The sequence below is a fragment of the Poecile atricapillus genome, chromosome 10 (genome assembly GCF_030490865.1).
Source record: "Poecile atricapillus isolate bPoeAtr1 chromosome 10, bPoeAtr1.hap1, whole genome shotgun sequence".
Classification (NCBI taxonomy): Eukaryota; Metazoa; Chordata; class Aves; order Passeriformes; family Paridae; genus Poecile; species Poecile atricapillus.
The window spans coordinates 1,873,815-1,893,218 of record NC_081258.1 but is presented as its reverse complement, the minus strand read 5'-3'; the positions used below and the strand labels follow the sequence as shown (position 1 = coordinate 1,893,218).

General features: G+C 40.1%; 1 protein-coding gene across 1 annotated transcript in view; it reads left to right on the top strand.

The window, feature by feature from the left end:
- CMTM4 (CKLF like MARVEL transmembrane domain containing 4) overlaps nt 1–19,404 on the top strand; it is a 38,238-nt gene that overhangs the window by 473 nt on the left and 18,361 nt on the right. The window contains exon 2 of the mRNA XM_058845533.1: nt 18,212–18,388. Coding sequence (XP_058701516.1) covers nt 18,212–18,388 — 177 coding nt within the window. The remainder of the gene's footprint in view (nt 1–18,211; nt 18,389–19,404) is intronic.

The window sequence follows — 19,404 nt, the reverse complement described above, 5'->3', positions numbered from 1 at the left end:
GCCCGGAGCACGCAGAGCCCTCGCTCGCCTGCTTGCCCTTAGCGGGATAAAGTTCTCTTAGATGCACCGAGTGAAAAGAAAAAAACCTTAAAAATCCCCCGAACAGCAAACGTGAGGTTTTGTGTTGTGAAATTAAACGTGAGCTGGGTTCTTTCGTGTACTTTGGACACCTCAGCTGGTTCAGTTTGACGGAGCCTGTGCAAGGCTTGGACCACCCCAGCAGTGAAACACATAATAAACACCAAAGCACTTCAGCAGTTTCTGTGGTGCTAGTGCTGATGTTTGCCTTCATCTGATCTGCTTTCCAAGTCACTACGACATTTATATTTTTCAGATCAACAGATGTGTTTTTCAAGATATTAGGAAAAGGGATGTTATATGAAAATGTCAATCATCTTGAAATAGATTTTTAAGTAATTTCTTACAGGGTACTGCAAATTCTTGTAACTTAAACAAGTTCTTTGAGAAGTGTGATGCCAGAAACGTTTTAATATTTTATATATACAACTTTAGCATTTTAAATCACTGCTGATTAGTACAAGGCAAAATTTGTACATAGAGGTTTTGTGAAAAACACATTGGAAGTTTCCTGGCTTCAGGTGCACACAAGTTTATAGAGGACTCTGGTGATGAATTCATTTTTTATGAATGCCCAGTAAAATCCAGGGTTTAGAAGTGTGATTTGTTTTCTTCTCATTTCCTCGGCGCAGGGTAGGATCTTTTCTCTGCAAGTGGTAGCAGTGAGCTTGTTAGCCCAGTAAAACAACAGGGACCAGCCCTGTGTGTGTGTGCTGTGTGTTCAGGACTGGAGCCAAAGCATCTGTCATCACTGTGCAACATCTACCTGTCTTCGAGCTGTTAAAAACTGTCCATGTGGTGGAAATCCCGGGGTGGTGCTGCCTGATACACTGAAATAATCTGCCCTCGGGATTTTTGTTTCAGTTTCTACTGCAGATCCTTTCTGCAGAACACTAATAACTGTGGCAAGTCTTGTTAAAAACCTGTCATTAAAATGACTAATTACTGATCGTAACTGAATCCCTTATTATTAAATCTGACTTGCTTGGAACAAATCCCAAAGATACATAGAGTACACCTCATAGGTTTTTAAGTCATGTAAAGAAAGATGGGGAAAACCACACTGCTGGAATTTGAGAGGTTTCCTTGTCTCTGGACAAAGACACTGCTGCTCATGGTTGGGCAGATTTATACTTGCAGAGCAGTGTCTTCAGAGGAACTGCACTATGCTTTGTGCCCTCTTCACAAAAATGATCTGAACTATTGCATGTGGTTCCCAGGAGTGCATGAATGCAGAGGGACAGCAGTTGAGAAGAAATTAAATTAGGTAGTATAGAGTGGAAGGCTGTGCATCAGCTCAGCCTGTTTGGTTGGACTCAAAAAAACTCCTCATTCACGGTAATGGAAGAGCAGACCACTGACATTTGCAAACTAATGGAAAACTGAGCAGTGTTGGAAAAGAGAGAGCACATTCCACTGTGTACTTAGGTTGCTTATTTGCCAAGTATAATTATTTCAATTACAATATTCAATAATGCCTTTACAAAAATACTGAAGGAACCGAAATGTAACAAAGTCTGTGGTGTAGAACTCTACCTCTTAAAAACAAGAAGGAACTCCTGGCACACAAAAAAACAGTACAAAAAGGAAAAAAACAACTACTGGTTAAGATAAAACTCTCTAAATGTATTACAGTAAAAAAGAATGTTACAGGAAAGATTACAATGCATGTGCTTCATTTAGCATTAGGATTTGTCTTAAAATACATTTGTGATTGACAGGCAAAATATCAGCTGGAGGCAAACATTGCTGCTGCTTGTTGTAATCTTTGGTTGAAGGGCTTCCCACAAACTGCCCCGTGGTGCTGTGTGAAGGAAAACTGCTGCTCTTTGTGGCTTGGATGGCTCTGCTTCCAAATGCCCAGTTTTGACTGTCAGAAGCAGGAGTAGGGCATGCGAAATTCCCCAGGTTGCTTAAAGTAGGGGTAAGGCTCTGTTATTTTGTTGTAGATTTATCTATATGGATTCAAATAAAGGGGTTATTACAAGAGGAAAGCCGTGATGACATTGTAGGCATATGGAGTAATGTAAGGGCTGCTAGAGGGGACAATAGTTTTAACTCGTTAATATTTCAAGAAACTGAATATTTGGGGCAGTTTCAAATATTGCCCCAAGGTGTCCTTTGAAGGGACACCAACATAATGGCTTGTGATTATATTTCATGTATAGTATTGTGCAGATTATTTCTGAGCCTTGTTTTGTTTTTTACCAAGTTTAGATTTGGTTACTGACTGGAAAATGTACAATGTAGTGCTTACAGCTCCTCTTTATGGCCAGGCTGAAGAGTTCCTAGTCCTTGGATCTGCCTGCCAGTGGTCAGCAACAGCAGTGAGGGAGTAAAGGAAAGGGCCCATGGGGAACAGCTTAGCCTTGAACTGATTTCCCCAATTTTGACAATGTTGTTGCCAGGTAGGTGAGCTTTTCAGAAAGGAGTCTTTTGCCTGTATCTCAGTGTTCTGTTGAAATAGTTGTGTGTTTGTTGGGATGTGTGAGGGAACATCTGCTGTACTGGGGATGCAGCTGCAGCCTCTTTCCAGCAGCAGCTGGAGGAAGGTGGGGAGTGTTGGACCATGTCAGGAACATGTCATGTGCAGGGCTCCTGGGGTGGCTGAGACACCCAAGGGTGTCCCCAGAAGGAAGTGGCACATGAAGGGCACAAAGGGAAATGGAACGGGGGAGGACTTAAAGTAGCTTGGAGCTTTCATATTTAGTTTGTGCTTTTTGGTTTCGTTCTAATGAGACTTTGAACTTGCAGGGGAAGTCAGGGGGAAGCCAGGGGGAAGCCAGGACACTTGTGTGCTAACCAAAGAAATGTTTTTACATTGGAGAGGTTGTCTCTGTTGGCCTTTGGGCACTGAAAAGGAGCGATACCTTTTCTCATGGAAGGTGTGGGAGAGAGGTGGCTGTCCTTGGAGAGCAGAGCAGGAATGTTCTTTAGAGTTTATTCTCATTACTTTCTGGCATGAATTTGTTTCTCATGCTTTTGAGGGCTTTAATACTTCCCAGGGAGACTGTTGTACAATAATGAAGTGTGTATCACTGGAAAGCTTTGCTATGGATGTCTTCAAATGATTTGTTTTATTTCAGTACTTTATCCCCATTCCCTTGAATTTCCTAAGGACAGTATCTCCTTTTCCTGAGTGTGCTTGCTGTTTACTGTGTGAGGAGTCAGGAGGGGCTCATTCTGTGATGCAGAGGAGATGAGCTGGTTAGCAGGTACCACCTCTTTGCTGGAAATAGTTTCATTTTAGATGAGAATATCTGGGGTTTTTTTTTCCCTCTTCATTTTAGTTTTCAGCTTTTCAAAATGCATTATTATTTTTTTTTTTCCTTGATTATTGTAATTCTGCACCCCCAAGGATCTTGCTGTCATTAAAGCTGGGCATAGACATATTTCCTACTGAAATTCTATGGCCAGTTGTGGCTGCCCTTTGTCTGCTGCTCAGTTTTTCTGGGACTGTAGCTCCAGGGTAGGCTTTAGGTAAAGGAAAACCAGGCAGGATCCTGTTGGGAGCCCTGTTGGTTCTCACAGGAATCCTGCCAGGTTTGTGCAGGCACTTGATTTAAATTATCCTTGAACAGCTGGGCCAGTGGGTGTGAAGAATTGTGCCTGGTCAGTTCCTGTGCCATTGGCAGCAGTTCTGAGTGGTTTACCTGGAGCAGTGGGATCACAGAGCAGCCTTCTGCTGGAAGCAGCAAGAGGCAGAAACCCCTTAGCGTGTGCTGGCTGAGAGAGGATGGATGGCATTTGTGATGGTTGCTGATGGCTTCTGTGGCTCAGACAGCCCTAGACTTTCTTCTCCTCATGTGTTTGTTCCAAATCCTGCAACAATCCATCAGAGATTCCTTTTAAAGAAGATAATACTTCTGCTTGGGAGGTCTGTGAGCTGCGTGATGCTGATGAGTGCACTGGGAAGTATCTGTGCTTGCTCTCATCTTCTTGTCTATAGCAATTGATATTACCAGGGGAGGCAGCAGTTTGAGCTAAATGAAATCTGATGGGAATAGCACTTCAGATGTTCACAGCTTTTGGAATGAAAAGTTCCATCTTCATTGGTAGAGAGTAGCTGAACATTGAAAAAAAGTTGTTTTGTGGCTTACTGTCATACATTTCCAGATTCAGAAATGGATTGCTAAGGCCAGGACTACAGTAAAACTCTTGGCTGTCAGGTTCTGGTACAATGAAGAAAACAGAATTCTAAAGCCAGGAATGCATGCCTACATGGGTGATAAGACTACTGGCAATTCTCATTGTTAATTATATTAGAAAATTAGCGTAATAACATTTATGTTCTAAGGAATAAGCTAATTGCTGACTATTAGAATCTGTTTGAAAGCTATTCTGAGGTGTCCAGTAATCTCATATTTATATTGCTGCTGTCTTGTGTCTTGAGCTCAGCATCTCAGCTGCAGGGATGGAGCCTCCAACCTCTCACCTGTGTGTGATGTGTCACATTTGAGTGCCTGTCTGACCTGCCTGCTCCTTTTCCCCTGCAGTGCTCTGGGTGTGATTCCTGGCTGGGAATGGGTGGCTGCTGCCATCTGTAAGTCAGGGAAATTACTGTGAGTAAAGGGAGATTGCTTTTGCATTGGTCATTGTGAAGTTTGGTTTGTGTCAGTGGGGTGTTAATTCAGTTCCAGGGAGTTTATAGAGGGCAGGGGTGACATTCTGAGCGAGGTCACAGCAGTCAGGCCATCAGTCCTGGTGGGAAGCAGAGCACTGCAGGGACACACCTGAGCCTCAGAGGGCAGCTGGCATCCCTGGCAGCCCTGTACCTGCCTGTTTTATTCACAGGTGATGGGTTCACCTTAAGGTTTAGTTCATTTATTCTGCACTTGGGAGGCATAGAAGCCTTCCTCCTTTTCATGGTGGATTTAATTCAAGCAATTTATAACTTTTTGTTCCTGTGTTAGTTAATGCTGCCACTTGCTGTAACTTCTCCTGAGCCTCCTGCCCTCTGCTCCTGCTGCCCAAGGCACGACAGAAAGGTTTGGGCCCTGCTCTGGGTGTCGAGGGGCTGAGCTCTCAGCAGCCACAGCCTGAGCCCTGCTGGCCTTTGGGCTGCCCCTCAGCGCTCTGTCACTTCTCCAGACACTTCTCTTCCATCCCAGGATCACACAGGCACTCTGTGATTATAGTATATATATATATACTATATATATATATTATAGTCACTCTGTGATGAGCTGCATCGTTCACCTTTTTATTCTCTTTTGCTCTCCAAACAGTGAATGTGTGTAACTGTAAGAAATCATTGGGATTTTTTTGTGTCGTGCTGAGCTTTGGTTTTTGGTGGCATTTGTAGCTGCTTGTTCAAAAGATGTTGCATATGACAGTGGATACTGGTGATCTCTGATATTTGGTCTTAGAAAAAGGCTGTTAAATCATACTGAGCAGATCGAATTTGTAATTCACAAATATGCTTAGAAATCCTCTTCAGGTGTCTCTTCAGTGCCTCTGAAACTCTTGATTTTTCTTCAAAAAGATTTTAAAGGTAGTAGATCTTCATTGCTGTGTGCTGATATTTTTATCCTTACATTTACTGTGAAAGAATAATAAGATAACTCTGTTTAGGTTTGCTTTTTATTGTTTCTGTGAACAACTGAAGAAATGATTGTGACTGTCTTCCCACAGAAAGGTGAATAAAGGTTTTGGTTTCTTTCATGGTGTCTCTTAATTATCATCTGGCCATGGGATCATATCCTTCTGCCAGTAAACTCCAAATTCCTGGTAATAATTTCCCTCTTAAGATGGTGGATAGTTTTAAAATTCTGATTTCAAAAGAAATTCCTACAGTGTCTGTACCAAATATGTTGTATTTTTTTCCTTCCATTATGAACCAGTGCAATAGTGATAGATGCACTACACTAATGTAGTTCTCATGGTATTAATAATTGGAAAGCTACCCTTATTTCTTGTAATGTTTCTTGTAATGTCTTTTGTTGCTGAAGCTCCCTAGTGATTTAATTATTATCTTGAGATAAGAAGACAAGGACTAGAAATTTAAGAGCGTAACATAATCAGTGTTGGAGGAATCTGTTGCTTCTGGTGAGAGTTAGTGCATTGTTTTGTCAAATCAACTTGCACACTTTTCAGTAGCCATCATCATCCTGTGCTCAAAATTGCATTTCATCAAAACCTCTCTTACTTCAGCACCTCAGCAAATAATTTTGTACTGAAATTTTGCATACAAAGAAAACTAAATGCACAATGAAGAGACATCTTGATGCCTTAGGATTTTAGCTTTAATATTTTTCAAATCCTGTACTGCATTGGTGTATAAACTCCATATAGAGTGTTAGCTAATTCTCTTCACATTTTGGTCAGACAAAACAATCCATTTAGGCCTGAAATTCAAGGACACCCTAAAGCCTCAGGCCCCAGAAAGTACAAACAAAAGTGGGTTGTGGGGAAGCAAACTAGGGAATATGACTTAATTACCTGAAGCTGTAATTGGAGGATTAACCCTTGATATGTAAATGGGGAAAATTTATATCTGAAAATCTCGTGACCATTGTCAGTCTTGGGTATAACCTCTGTGAGGCTTTTGACTGTCCAAGATTTATGTGTTGAAGGCCTTTAATAAATAATTATTAAATAAATATTTATATTGATTTAATAAATAATTTATTAAGTAAAATTAATAAATACCTACTTTTATTCTCAACCATCTGTAGCTTCTAGGTACCTACTCCAAGGCATCATCTTAACAATGGGTCAGCTGCTGTTGTTCTGTAGTGTTAAAATCACCACTTATTAGAGCTGCAATTAAAAATACATTATTATGTAAAAAAAATTAAAGTCACTTAATTCTCAGATGATTTGTGTAGTTCCTTCCAAAAATACAGAAGTAATGTTTAGGTTTCCCTGGAACTTGTACCATCAACTCCAGAATATGGGAGGAGGGAAGCAAAGCTGGATAACACCAAACTGATATAGAATAGATGTAAGAACATCCAACCATGAGCAGAGAAAAGATGGGTCAGAAATATTTCTGACAATGGGCAGGGAGGTTCTAGAGCTGGTGTAGCTCTCACCCAGAGTGAGAGGGCCACTCCCAGCCCACAGTGGGGCTTCAGGTGAGCAGAGATCCTCTGGTGTTTTAATCTCACTGTGTGCAAATTAACTATAACTATAGTGGAACTATGGGAACTATAACTCAAGGGTGTCAGATTCCTGACTGTGCTGTTTAATGAACTGTAATTAAGGCTCTGGTGTGTAATGCCTTAGATTATGGAAGAATATGATGCATTTTTACCCAGATAAATGTTCCAGCATCCAGTTAAACTTCTGTTAATATGTAACTTGATATGCAGGTGGTGATGCTTGCATGTCTTTAAATTTTCTTTAGCTCACATGTACGTTCCCAAAGCGTTCAGGCTGGGAGTGAGCTGGCCTGGTTGGGATTCTTTGCTTCATTCAGAAGGGCCTGGAAGCCCAGCAGTGCCAGTGAGTGGAACACTCGTGTGCCATGTGTGAGTTGCACAAGGTGCTGCTTCTGCTGGGACTTTCACTGAAGCTAACCCGGGGTGTTTTCAAATGCTGTAAATCTGACAGTGGTACAGTGCTACTCAAAACAGGTCTGGCAGGTTTTTTCAAATTATTTTATGAATTGACTACAACCATTTCCATATTAGGAATTTTCTGCAGTTTTGTACATTTTTAAACTGAAATGCTTGTGGCAAGAAAGCAACGAGCATGATTGTGAATATTATTAAATGCTTAAGTTCTCCAAGTCTTTAACAATCTGTAGTAACTTCTGTCTCAGGAAATTATTTTCATGCTAGAAACTGTTACTGCCACTTGAATATCATGAATAGATTAATTAGTAGTTTGATCACAATCTCTTCTAAAAGAAACTAATTCTTGCATTTAATGCTTAGAAACTTTTTATCTAATGTAGATTAACTCTTTTGTTAGACATAGTGATATTTAAAGTTGAGATGCTGCTGTAATGAATAACATTTTGAATTGCTTGGGAGCAGTGCAGCTGCACAGTCGCAAGCTGCTGTGCAGTCCCAGCTGTGCAGCCCCAGCTGTGCAGTCCCAGCTGTGCAGCCCCAGCTGTGCATTCCCAGCTGTGCATTCCCAGCTGTGCATTCCCAGCTGTGCAGCCCCAGCTGTGCATTCCCAGCTGTTCAGGCTGGTGCTGGGGATGAAGGCAGCACTGCAGACTCTCTGTGCTGCTCAGTGTTTCCAGGCTGAGGCTGCTCTCCAGCTCAGATCTCCCAGGATCTGCAGTTCCACGCTGGCATCTGGGGCTCTGTGCTGTTTGTGGAGCTTTTCCTGCATCCTCAGTGTCAGCCTGACCAGCACAGCAGCCCCAGGCGTTCCCCAGCACAGCAGCCACAGCTCTGCATGTCCCAGCCACATCTCTTGTTTAAATGTTCTCTTTCACAAGGATGGCTGCGCTCTTTTTGCCTTTTAAGGGATGGCATCTGAGGGGGCCTTCGGGTTACAGTCTTGGGAACTTGGGATTGCAAGGACATTTTGCACCATTTCCTTTAAGCAAAAACAAACCCAAAAAATTTCAGTGGATTCCGTAGAACTACTTTATGTTCTTGGCTGTTTTCTCATTAAAATTCTTTTCTTGTTTTAGTATTTGTGGGGTGTTTGATGTTTACTCATAATTGGGATTAAATGGGGTTTTAAAGGATACAGACTGATTCTGATAGTGATAAAATAGAACTTTCACTTTTTAAAATAACCAGGCTAATTAAACCAGAGGCGTGCAGACCAAATACTTGACAAATATTATGATTATACCTTTACTTCTTAAAGCTAATAAATTACTTAATTTATCTGTTTGCTACCAGATTTACAGTACTGTGTTTTAATATTGTTTTGACTAGCCAGATTTCCAGCACAGGCTGGCCTGTGAACATGGGTGGGAACATCAGAAGTTCAGAAGTGTTGATTTTTCTCCTTTGTAAAGCTGATTAGAGAATTCTCATAAGTGAAGCAATAGGGGTTTTTTGTACTTTAAATAAAGATCACGCACATATGATCTCAGAAATGTGCTGTATTCCAGCAGAGTTTGTGTGTGTACAGCTCCAAGACAAGAACAGGGCAGTTATATCTGTCCATTTTGTTTAAATAGCAAAGATATTATAAACTCTGTGTTCTTACAGCTTGACTTAATGCCAGGAAAATGCCAGGAAGTGGAGTGGAGAGGATGCTTCACCCTTGCTGGGAGGTTGGGGAGGGAAAGGTGCTGGGAGGTACCTCCTGAGCATCCCACACAGGTATTGCTAACAGCTCCTAAATGCTGATACCAAACTGGTGACTCTGCTGATTTCAGTGACACTGATTATTAAATTAGTCTGTAAGACTGACAGGATTTGGCAGTGATTTTTAAGGACAGTTTTATTTCCCTGCTTTGGTGCCTGTAAGTGAGGCTGGCTAACATTCAGGTTACTGTGTGAGGCTTGCTAAGGGAGCACTTAAGCTGGATTTTCTCTCCATTTTGTTATCTGTAACCAGTTTTTACTCTGTTACTATTGTGGTAAAGCCAGTGTGAGTAGGACTATGGCAACAAATGGGACTAATGGGAAAATGTTTTATTCTCCCTTCTGCCCCTACCACTTGCTGCTGGAAGTGGCTGAGGAAGATGCAGATGACTCAATGCATACAAAATTACATTCAGTGTGGCACCAAAGAAATGCATGATGGTTTCTTTGACCTATTTTTGCCTGTCTCGTTGAAGAACATGATATGCAAATGCTAGTCAGATTGTGATAAAATTGGACTTGAAGACACCGATCTGGGTAGTCCTGCTGTTTAAGAATTTCCACTCAGTGTTGTGTGAGTGCTTTAATTATGGTTTTTCTCAGTGCCCTGTTTGAGGTCTGGCTGCACTGCAGTGGTTTGTGTACAGAGTTCCCTGGGCTGGTGACTTGTCCCTCTCTGCTCCCCTGGGGCAGGCAGGGGAACACTGAGGCTTCTGGAGAGAATTTTCTGCCTGACCTTGGTGAGCTGCAGCTGCCTCTGAGGAACCTGCCCTGGCTGGCACCACAGAGCACTCTGATGCTTGGGAATTAGAGATTGCTGTAAAAACTCTGCTTGCAGGCACTGCCAAAATGAGCATGAGACAATGAATGGGAAAATTAAGCCTCAAGTATCAGGATGTGGTGAAAAAAGGGTGAAGAGCCATCGACTTCCCTTAGTTTTTCTGTTTGATGACACTCACTGTAGCCATTGGCACAATTCATGTACTGTAGATACGAAATAAACCTTTCCATTTATGAATTGTTCACTTCACTGGGTTGTTCAGAAATGAAGTGACTAATGAAGAACATGAATGGGAAAGTTAGAAATGTGAGACTGTGTTAGGATTTTGTTCATTATTGTCTTGAAGGACCTGTTGCTTATGGAAATATTTTGATTTGTGCTACACAAGAATTACAGTTTCTGGGGACTGGAGACACAGGTTCCTGTGGAGAGGAATTGGTGGGAGAAACCAGTTATGTTTTGCATGTTTTGTTTGCCTTTGTTTAAAGCATGGCTCTCTGTATGGTCTTCAAATGAACCTTTCTGTAGGGTGGGGTTGCTAAAAAGCAGTCGATGGGCTTTTGTTTATGGGATAGGTGGCACATTACATTCATTTTTGTCTAGTCTGGAAGTTTTGTTTGAATCTCATTCAGATTTCAGTGGGGAAATATCATGTGCCTTGCAATGTGCCTTGGCTTCAGATGCTGTTCAGTGGTTCTTTTGGTCATCTGCTTGTTGGATAAAACCTAAAATACATCTAAATCAGACTTTTTTTAGGGCAGGGGGTTTCATTGTTTTTGTTTTCTTAGGAAGAACTATATTTGTTTTATCTGTCAAAACTTACTATGTGTTTAATGGTACTTGAACTGGAATTGGTTTTGCATTTATCTAGCAGATAAGAATGTTTGTTGTTCAAGTGTGTCCAAGCAATAACAAAACTCTACTAATGCAGTTAGCAGGAAATAAGTCACCACATCATGTCTGTAGTTTGTTTTTTTTTTTTTTTGTTCTAGATTCTAATATTAAGTTCACTTTAAAAATTGATGCATTTCTGGTTTAACCAGTTGAGAATTTCTTCTGTTCACTGTAGTTCAGTTCATCTTTTTTGTAGAATAAGCATTAGTTTTGATGTCATAAATGTTTCAAAACAAATATTCTGTTGTTGATTCCCCTCACTCTTAAATATGACCCTTTCTCCTAATACACCATCAAAATGTGTTTCAGACCTCAGCAATATGTTCTGTATTTGAAATTGGTCTTTTGCCTAAATTGAGAAGGGGAAGTCAGCAGTAGCTGAATCTTAGGGTTATAGAAAACTGCTGGAGGTGGCAAAAGATCAGCTGATTTAGTGAAGATTCCACAATGTTTAATGCACTGAAGTTTTGCCACATTGCAGCCAAAAGTGAACTGAGAAATAATGAAAACTTTTCAGCACCATGTAAAACACTAGAGGTGCAATGATGATCTGAAACTCTCATTTTTTGCTTTTATTTCTACTGTCACCATCAAAACCAGATCAGAGGTGAATTGGGAGGCCTGGCTGAATTTTTCTGGGTTTGTTTGATTCTATTTGTGCCATTAGAACACAAATTAGTTTATCCAGGGTGCTGAATCACTGGTGGTGCTTAAGCTTCCCTCTCTGGTAAGTGTTGTTTTCCTAAACTTTCTATCTTGCAGGGAAAGTTTAATGCTCCTTTGTGATTTGAGGCCCCTTGCAGCCTCTTACCAGAGTTAATAACTCTTTTCATGGAGTCTTGAGGATACAGACCAGGAGCAGGAGGGAAATCAGTCATTTTTTTGCTTAGGGTAAAAGATGTTTTCCTGCTGAAGGAGCAGGACTGTGTTTGAGCCATATGAACCCAAATATTCATATCTGTGCCAGCTGTTTCAGATGTGGGAAATGCATGTGCTTTGCAAGGAATGAGACCCACTTTGTTTCATGCATAAAGTTGGGACTGCTGGGCCAAGTAAATGAGAACAATAAATCTAGATTTTAATTCAAGAAAGTTCAATGTCTTCTGATACTTTAAATGTTGTAAAAGCAATATATTTTTCCCTATTTTGTGCATGTGTATTCTGCTGTACCATTAATTTAAACAATCTGAATGTAAAAATGTCTTGCTAGTGTGACATTCTTACTAAAATTCTGTGGGTATTTTTCAGGCAGAAAAAATGCTGACCATTTTGTGGTTTTTTGGAAATCATGCGTAATTATGTCATTTAACCACACAATAAGGCTTTCTGTGGTAATGTTTTAGATAAACAGGAAAACTCATTTTTTACTTTGTTTTTATTGCAGAACTGTCTTTTTTTTATTTTTAGTGCAAAGTTCTTAGATTATTTTCCTCAAAAATATAACACAACATATTCTGACAGGAAAAATATACCATTAGCCACCTCCTAAAAGTTCTTTTACAACATTGGTACCTGTCACAGCACATTTTCTCCATTTTGGGGAAATATAATGTTTTATGTCTGATGTGCCTGTGTTGCCAAGAAAGTGATGTAAATATGAGCCATTTACATAGCCCCGAGGCAGATGATTTCTTCATTAAGGGCCCTTCTCCAAGGGAATTTGTAGGAAAGTTGAGATGAATGCAATAATGGTAGGAGGCTGACTCCAAGGACATTGGATCCTGGAGCAGAGGCTCTCTCAGGAATTCCCAGGCTCTCATTTGTGGTGGCTCCATGGAGCTGCTGCGGGGGCTCGGTGCTGTTTGGGGCAGGAATTCCTCGGCAGTGCTGCACACCCTGGGCAGTAACATTTGCCACTTTATTCAGGGCTAAAAGCACAGAGTGGCATCAGTGGGACACACATTTCATATTTCATCCTCTGCTTGGGGCTTTTTCCTCCTGCCTGTGAGATGTGGTGGTGGGAGATGGGGGATGAAGGGCAGGGGATGCTCTGTCACAGCACTGGAGCTGCACTGCACACGCTGGCAGAGCCAGACCTTTCCTCAGCTTACCCTGAGCACACCTCCTTCCTTCTGAGCCTCCTTTCTTCCCCTTACAAGATTACAGATTCTTACAAGAGAAAAGCATTACTGGCCTGGGATACTTCTGCATGGACCTGAGCATCCAGAATTAACAAATATTTCCATCATGACAGAGTTGCATTTTAATGCAATATTCACTGTACCTACTTTAAGAAAAGAAGTGGAAGAGAAACCAAAAGCTAAGAACCAGAAAGATTAATAGTAAATAAGTGCTATACAAATTTTAGGGTGTTGGAAGAATTCGAGTGGAATAGAAAATTCTCCAAAGTACTTGGTGCAGAGAAAAACAGATGAAAAGGTTTATTTTGTCCATCAGGGAAATGTTTCTCTCTTGCCTCAGCCCGAGAAAGCTGTAGCTGTGTTATTTGTGGGACAGAGCAGTAATTGATGTAAGAGGAGATTTCCACCACATTCAACTTTTTGTTTTTCTTTGGTAAACCAGCCTTGAAACTTCTGCTTGTGGAAAAACTTGTCAAATCTCATCATCTAAAGTATGAAAAGATGTGTGATTTAAAAGTGGGGGTTGTCTCCTGTGTTGGATAAATGTCATGGTGTATTTTGTTGGCCAAGACCTGTGCTCTGACACGATGCTGTTCCTCTGGTGGGTTTTTTAGCTCGTCTTGGAAGTGCAGTTGAGGGAGGCAGAAGCTGTAATTTCTCTCTCCTTGCCTCCTTTGGGCTCAATTCTCTGTGGATATATCTTTTCTTTAGTCTCTCAGCCTCCTTTGGGCTGAATTCCTCTGGGATCCTCCCTCGTGGGGAGCCCTGCTTATCTCAGTTCTTATGATTCGAAGAAAACTCCTGAGCTCGTTAGAATCTTGTTTCTCGTGTTTATTAACAGGTGATCACAAAACTGAACAGGTCTCTCCAGGCTGGTTACACAAGGTTAATCTTTGCAATTTGGTACATTTCTTTCTTCTGATGGTACAAACAAGGCCTTGTGGCACACTTCGTGTCTGATACACAAAATGGCCCCAAACTACGCAGTTCTTTTATCTTTATACCTATTTTTACCCAATTAACAATAGGCACGTATATTATTTTTCTTAATGACCCAATGACCCATCACCTCTGTGCAGCACTGTGGCATTTTCTACCCAATCACTCACTACTACCCAAAAACCTCCAGGAGAAGAACATGAGGAAGAAATAAGAAGGGACAAGAGACAACACCCTAAATCCTCCATCTTGTCTCCTGTTCTCTAAACTTTTTCACCCAGTGATTTAAAAAACTTTCTAATCTACACACTTACACTTTTAGCTTTTTCTATGTAACTTCAACATTTGTTTTCATGTATCACCATGAAAATATGCTCATGAATTTCATATTATATGAAATTCAGTGTTTTTCTAGATCTTATAACTAAGTATCAGAAACAAGGGCACACACTCTGTATTCCAGACTCCAACAGAAGCAGGATCCTGGTTTTTGAGTGTTACAAAGCAAGAACTGAGCTCTAGCAGCTGAGGAATTGGGTTTTTTCTCTGTAGCTTTGTGTCTCAGTCACCTGGAGCAGTGCAAATGTGGATGATGGATCATGGAGGCTTCCCAGGAGCAGTGGAGGGTGTTGATCCCTGCTCCCTGTTCCCAGGAGAGTGTGTGTAGTCATGGGAAGGGAAGGCACCAGTTTTGCCTGGATGTGATCTTGGTGGGAAAAGAGCCAAGGAAGCTCTGCACAAGGGCACTCTGCGTCACAGCCAAAGGGTGTTCTGTGTTAATTCACTGCCACATTCATGTACACTGTCTCATAACTTATTGATTTCACACATTAAAAACCACAAAGATAATGAATGTTAACACATGGTTGGGGTTTTTTTAATGAACCCTATCACTGGATGAGCCGTGGCCTTTGAGAAGCAGCTTTGGTTTATGTGGCAGCATTCACACAACACTTTTAAGCTCTCTGAGTAAGTTATGAGGTTGTGGAAGCAACCCCGAGTATTTAATTTTCATTTCATGTGTTCTGAGTAGTTTGCTTTTTTATTGAAAACAAAGTTAGATTCCTCTCTGAGGGAATGGCCAGTGAAAGTGGTAGTAAGTATGTTTTATAGAAGTTTCATATAACTTGTAACTACAAGTTGGAAGGATGCTTCTGAAAAGTTTATAAATGTGTGGGAGGACAAAATTATCCTGGTGTTTTAAAGAGAATATATTTTGTAACATTTTGTATTGAGGATTGAGATTTCTATTAGGAAATTAGGTTAGGAAAAGGGAAGTTTCTGTAGGAGGACAGTTATTTTCTGATGTAGTGATTAATGTGGATTTCATTTTTTGTCATGGCTTTGCTGTGAGACAGGAGTGGCAGATAGCAGGAGGGTATTATTTGTACCATGGCCAATCTTTGAGAAGGGGGACATATGTTTTTATTGCAAGAAAAATAGTAACAGATTTAGTTGTAATCTTGTTTGAAATACCAAAGTATTAGAAATAAGTTGTGTGTATGGGAATATTGTCCTTTTCCTGTCACCCTCAATCAGACAGAGAAGCAACTGAGGTTTTCTCCCAGCCTCTCTGATGAATTTATCAGCAGGCTTGGGCTGCCACAGCCCAGGGCACTGCACTGCTGCTGCTGCACATCCTGCACATCTTCACTTGCATTTGAAATGCTTTGGGTTAAGTGAGGCCTAAGTGTACACAGCTAGTGCTTTTTGCTTATAAAAGTGTGTCACAGGTAAATGCATTTTATAGTTCCTTAAGGGATAAAATTAAATCTAAATGTGGAGTTGCTCTGGAGTTTATTAATTCTGGGCTTGGGAATATGTAAATAACACAGGATTATTAGAGTTCACTGGTCCAAGTACCTCTTCAGTACATAATTAATTTCTAATGCTGTTTGCAGGAAACTCTTTGGTCTCTTTTGAGCTTTGCCAGCCAAGATGGGTGTGTTGGCCTTGAAGAAGCAATGCTGCCTGGTGTGGAGAAGAGTCAGGGCAAAACTTTACCAGCAAAACACAAGAGTTGTTGCCCATCACAGCAACTGATGCGCCAGAGATTTTGGCTCCTTCAGCCTAATGCTGCTGGCACAATTCAGAGTTGTTCAAGTTCTGAGAAAATGAACCTAAATATTTGGGGCTTGTACTACAGTATTTCTAGAGAATATTGGAGAAACGTATCTTTTAAAAGAAAAAAAAATTACGAGTGTCATAATGTATTAAAATAGTGGCACAAAAAATAGAAACTTTATTATATTTGAAAATCCAGAAGTAGAAATTTTGCTGGCTAACATTTATCATTAATATGTAATGTTAATCCTTCTTGAAAGAGCAAAGATTGGTTTTTAAAGCCTTTTTTTTAAAAAAAATTGCATTCAGTGTCATCTTTGAGGCTTGTGTTTACAGAGAAGATGAACTTCATTATATGCTAATACTTTAAAATGAGGCTGTGTCTGGACAGTAATTTATTTTTTGGTATGTGTGTCATTGCTGAAATCAGTTTGATTCTGCTTTGATTCTGAATATTCCATTTCACGCATGATCTTTCTTTCTGAAGCTGTTCAATGTCAAAGATAAAATCTGAAGTGTTTAATCATTGGGTATCCATTGAGAATTAGTTTGATGTGAATTGGCCTGCTCTGTTAGCTGACAAAAATTAGTGTGGCATCTGCTGTCTTTAATGAACATGTGCTAAGTGAACTGTGAGAGGTTTTCCAACCAAGTGTGAGGTTTTTTATTAACATAGTTTTGCTGAGTTTTAATTTGGTTTGAAATTTACATTTTCTGCTGTATTCCGAAGTACGTGGCAAACGAACATGAGGGGTATTGTAATTTCTTAGAATTATTGCTCATGTTAGTGGCAAAAATTCTTTCTTGGTGACTTCTTCCAAAATCCTTTTTCTTCATTTCACAAATTCTCTTGTGGGAGGCAAAGACAAACCAATGGATGAAGCATAAAAAGTGCTTGAAGGAAATGTATCTGCAAAACATTGAAATTGGCAAAGGATTTAGCAGAAATTGGTTTTTATTTGGCTTCTAAATCTAATCTTCTAAACTTACATTTGTGCAAAACATTCATTGTTGAATATTTGGCTCTGAGGAAATTATCTTCCTTAGTTCCTCATCCTGACATTGAAGTGCTTACTGCAGCCTTGATAGAATTTTGTGGTACAGCAAGAAGAGAATTCCTTCTAAAAAATGTCAGTGGGTGGATGGGGGTGGTTTTCCTGAAAACCAAAGCAAAACATTCTTAGGGCCTTCCTTGCTTGTCCTGGAAAATGTAAAAAACCCAACAAAACAACAAAAAAACCCCAAACCATCCATGCAGCCTCTTCTCTTGTGTCAGAGGTGTCCTGTGGTACCCATGTGGTGCTGGCTGACACTGAGCTCTGCAGGGATGCATTTTAGTTTTGTCCACTGGGCAGACTTTATTTTCCAGTACAGGAGTGTCAGGGTTTTATCCTAAATGGTGAATCCAACTCTTGTTACATTCAGAGTGCACACTTGTTAACTCTTCCAATACATCCTCGGAATTTACTGTGACCTATCATTATCCCAGTTCCATGTTTGTGCTTGCAGCACCAGGGGATTTTCCTTCATGTCTTAGTTTTATTGTGATATAAGGAATGATAAAATATGTTTCTATATAAAATATAGTGTACTGGTGATGATAAATATGAAGAAAGCAGGCATTTTTGGAGATTGGTAGAAATCCTGAATCTGTTCCGTATTGGATTGATTTAGATCTCAACAGGTAATGAATTTAAGTAATAATCTATATGGAAATGTCTTTCACAATAACACAACATTAATACTCTGTAATTGTGCTTGAGGTTGACAAATGAATTCCATCTTCTAGTTTTGGAATAGTGTATCATGAGTGAAAAATGAAATAAAATGTTTGAGGTGTTGTTTCCATGTTAAGCCAGTGGCCTGCAGGGGTTTCATGCTTTTTGGGGTGTCTTGGTCATTTTGATGTAAGAGTCCTTGTAATTTTTCTCAAGTGTTCTTTGTTGAACGGGACAAATCCAGAAAATCTTACATTACTTTGCTTTTGTTTTTGCTCCCTAGACAGTGCCCTGTTGTAAACTAAAATCACACATTCCTGAGTGTAAGCTGATCATGTTCCCAATGGAAATTTCAGGAATACTTGTGGCTACTTTCAAAATGTGGAAATCTATTTATTTTTTTTTTCCACTTGTTTTTCTTCCCAGCTTTTGGCACTGACCGCGTTCATCTGCATAGAGACCATCATGGAATGCTCCCCTTGCGAGGGCCTTTATTTCTTTGAGTTTGTGAGCTGCAGTGCACTGGTGGTTACTGGAGCTCTCCTGCTTTTGTTCAGTCTGAACCTTCACACAAGAATACCCCAGATCAACTGGAATCTTACTGTAAGTTCATTCAAATTCTCACTCTGTTAAAAATAGCTGCAAATCTGGTTTAAGTTTGGTCTTTGGGCTTTGCTTTCTCCTGTTGTTTAATATCATCTATGAGTGTTCTTTATGCTGAGTAAAGTATACATTTATTTACATTAATTTTGAATGCTAACAGCAGAATGAGCTGTGAAATGTAGCAAGATTAAACTACACTAAATAGAACTAAAATTGTGTTCTCGTAGATTGTCTCTGGGAGAACAAACTTCCTGCTAATGGCAGCAATTGTGCTTTGTGGATGAAGTGGATAAAAATGCAGCCCATGGTTATTTAACTTTGACAGATGCTATATTTACAGCAGCCCATTGTTCTCTCTTAATCTGTTTCTTTTTATATTAGGATAAATTTGCTACATTTATTTTCTTACATTGGGCAGTAGTGTAGAAAATTAGGTGCTTTCTGTGAAAATTTGGTGTTTTGTATTGCCTACACACCTAACTCTTAAACATTGACTGGCAGTGTTTAATGTGTTCTCAGATACAAGGAGTTTTAGGAAGAGAACTGCTGGCAGTGCACATTCTTTTTGCACAAGTCTCTATTTTCATGCTGTATTCTGAGTTAAACTTTCGGACTGGGTTGCATAAACACAGGTCACAAAATCAACATGGGAAGTCACTCTAGCAAAAGATCTGTCAACTTCAAGGACAATATTTACACCAACTTCTTTGGACAGTACAGATACAATTGTGCTAGTGTTCTGTTTTATGTTATAACAGTAATTTTGCAAGTACTGTTGGAGTCCCAGAGGTTTTTAGGCTTCTGTGTGATTTCTAAAAAAAAATAAATTAAAGCATAATTTATTAATGTTGCAGTTAGTTTAGCCTCTCAGCCTAAATTACTTGTTTAAATTGAGACTGGAACGTGGAATTAGATGATCCTTTCTACCCTGCATAATTAATTGATGAACTCCTTCTAGGAGTGCTTGGTAGATAGATTTGGTGTTCTGTGAGCTGTGGCTGAATTGTCCAGAAATG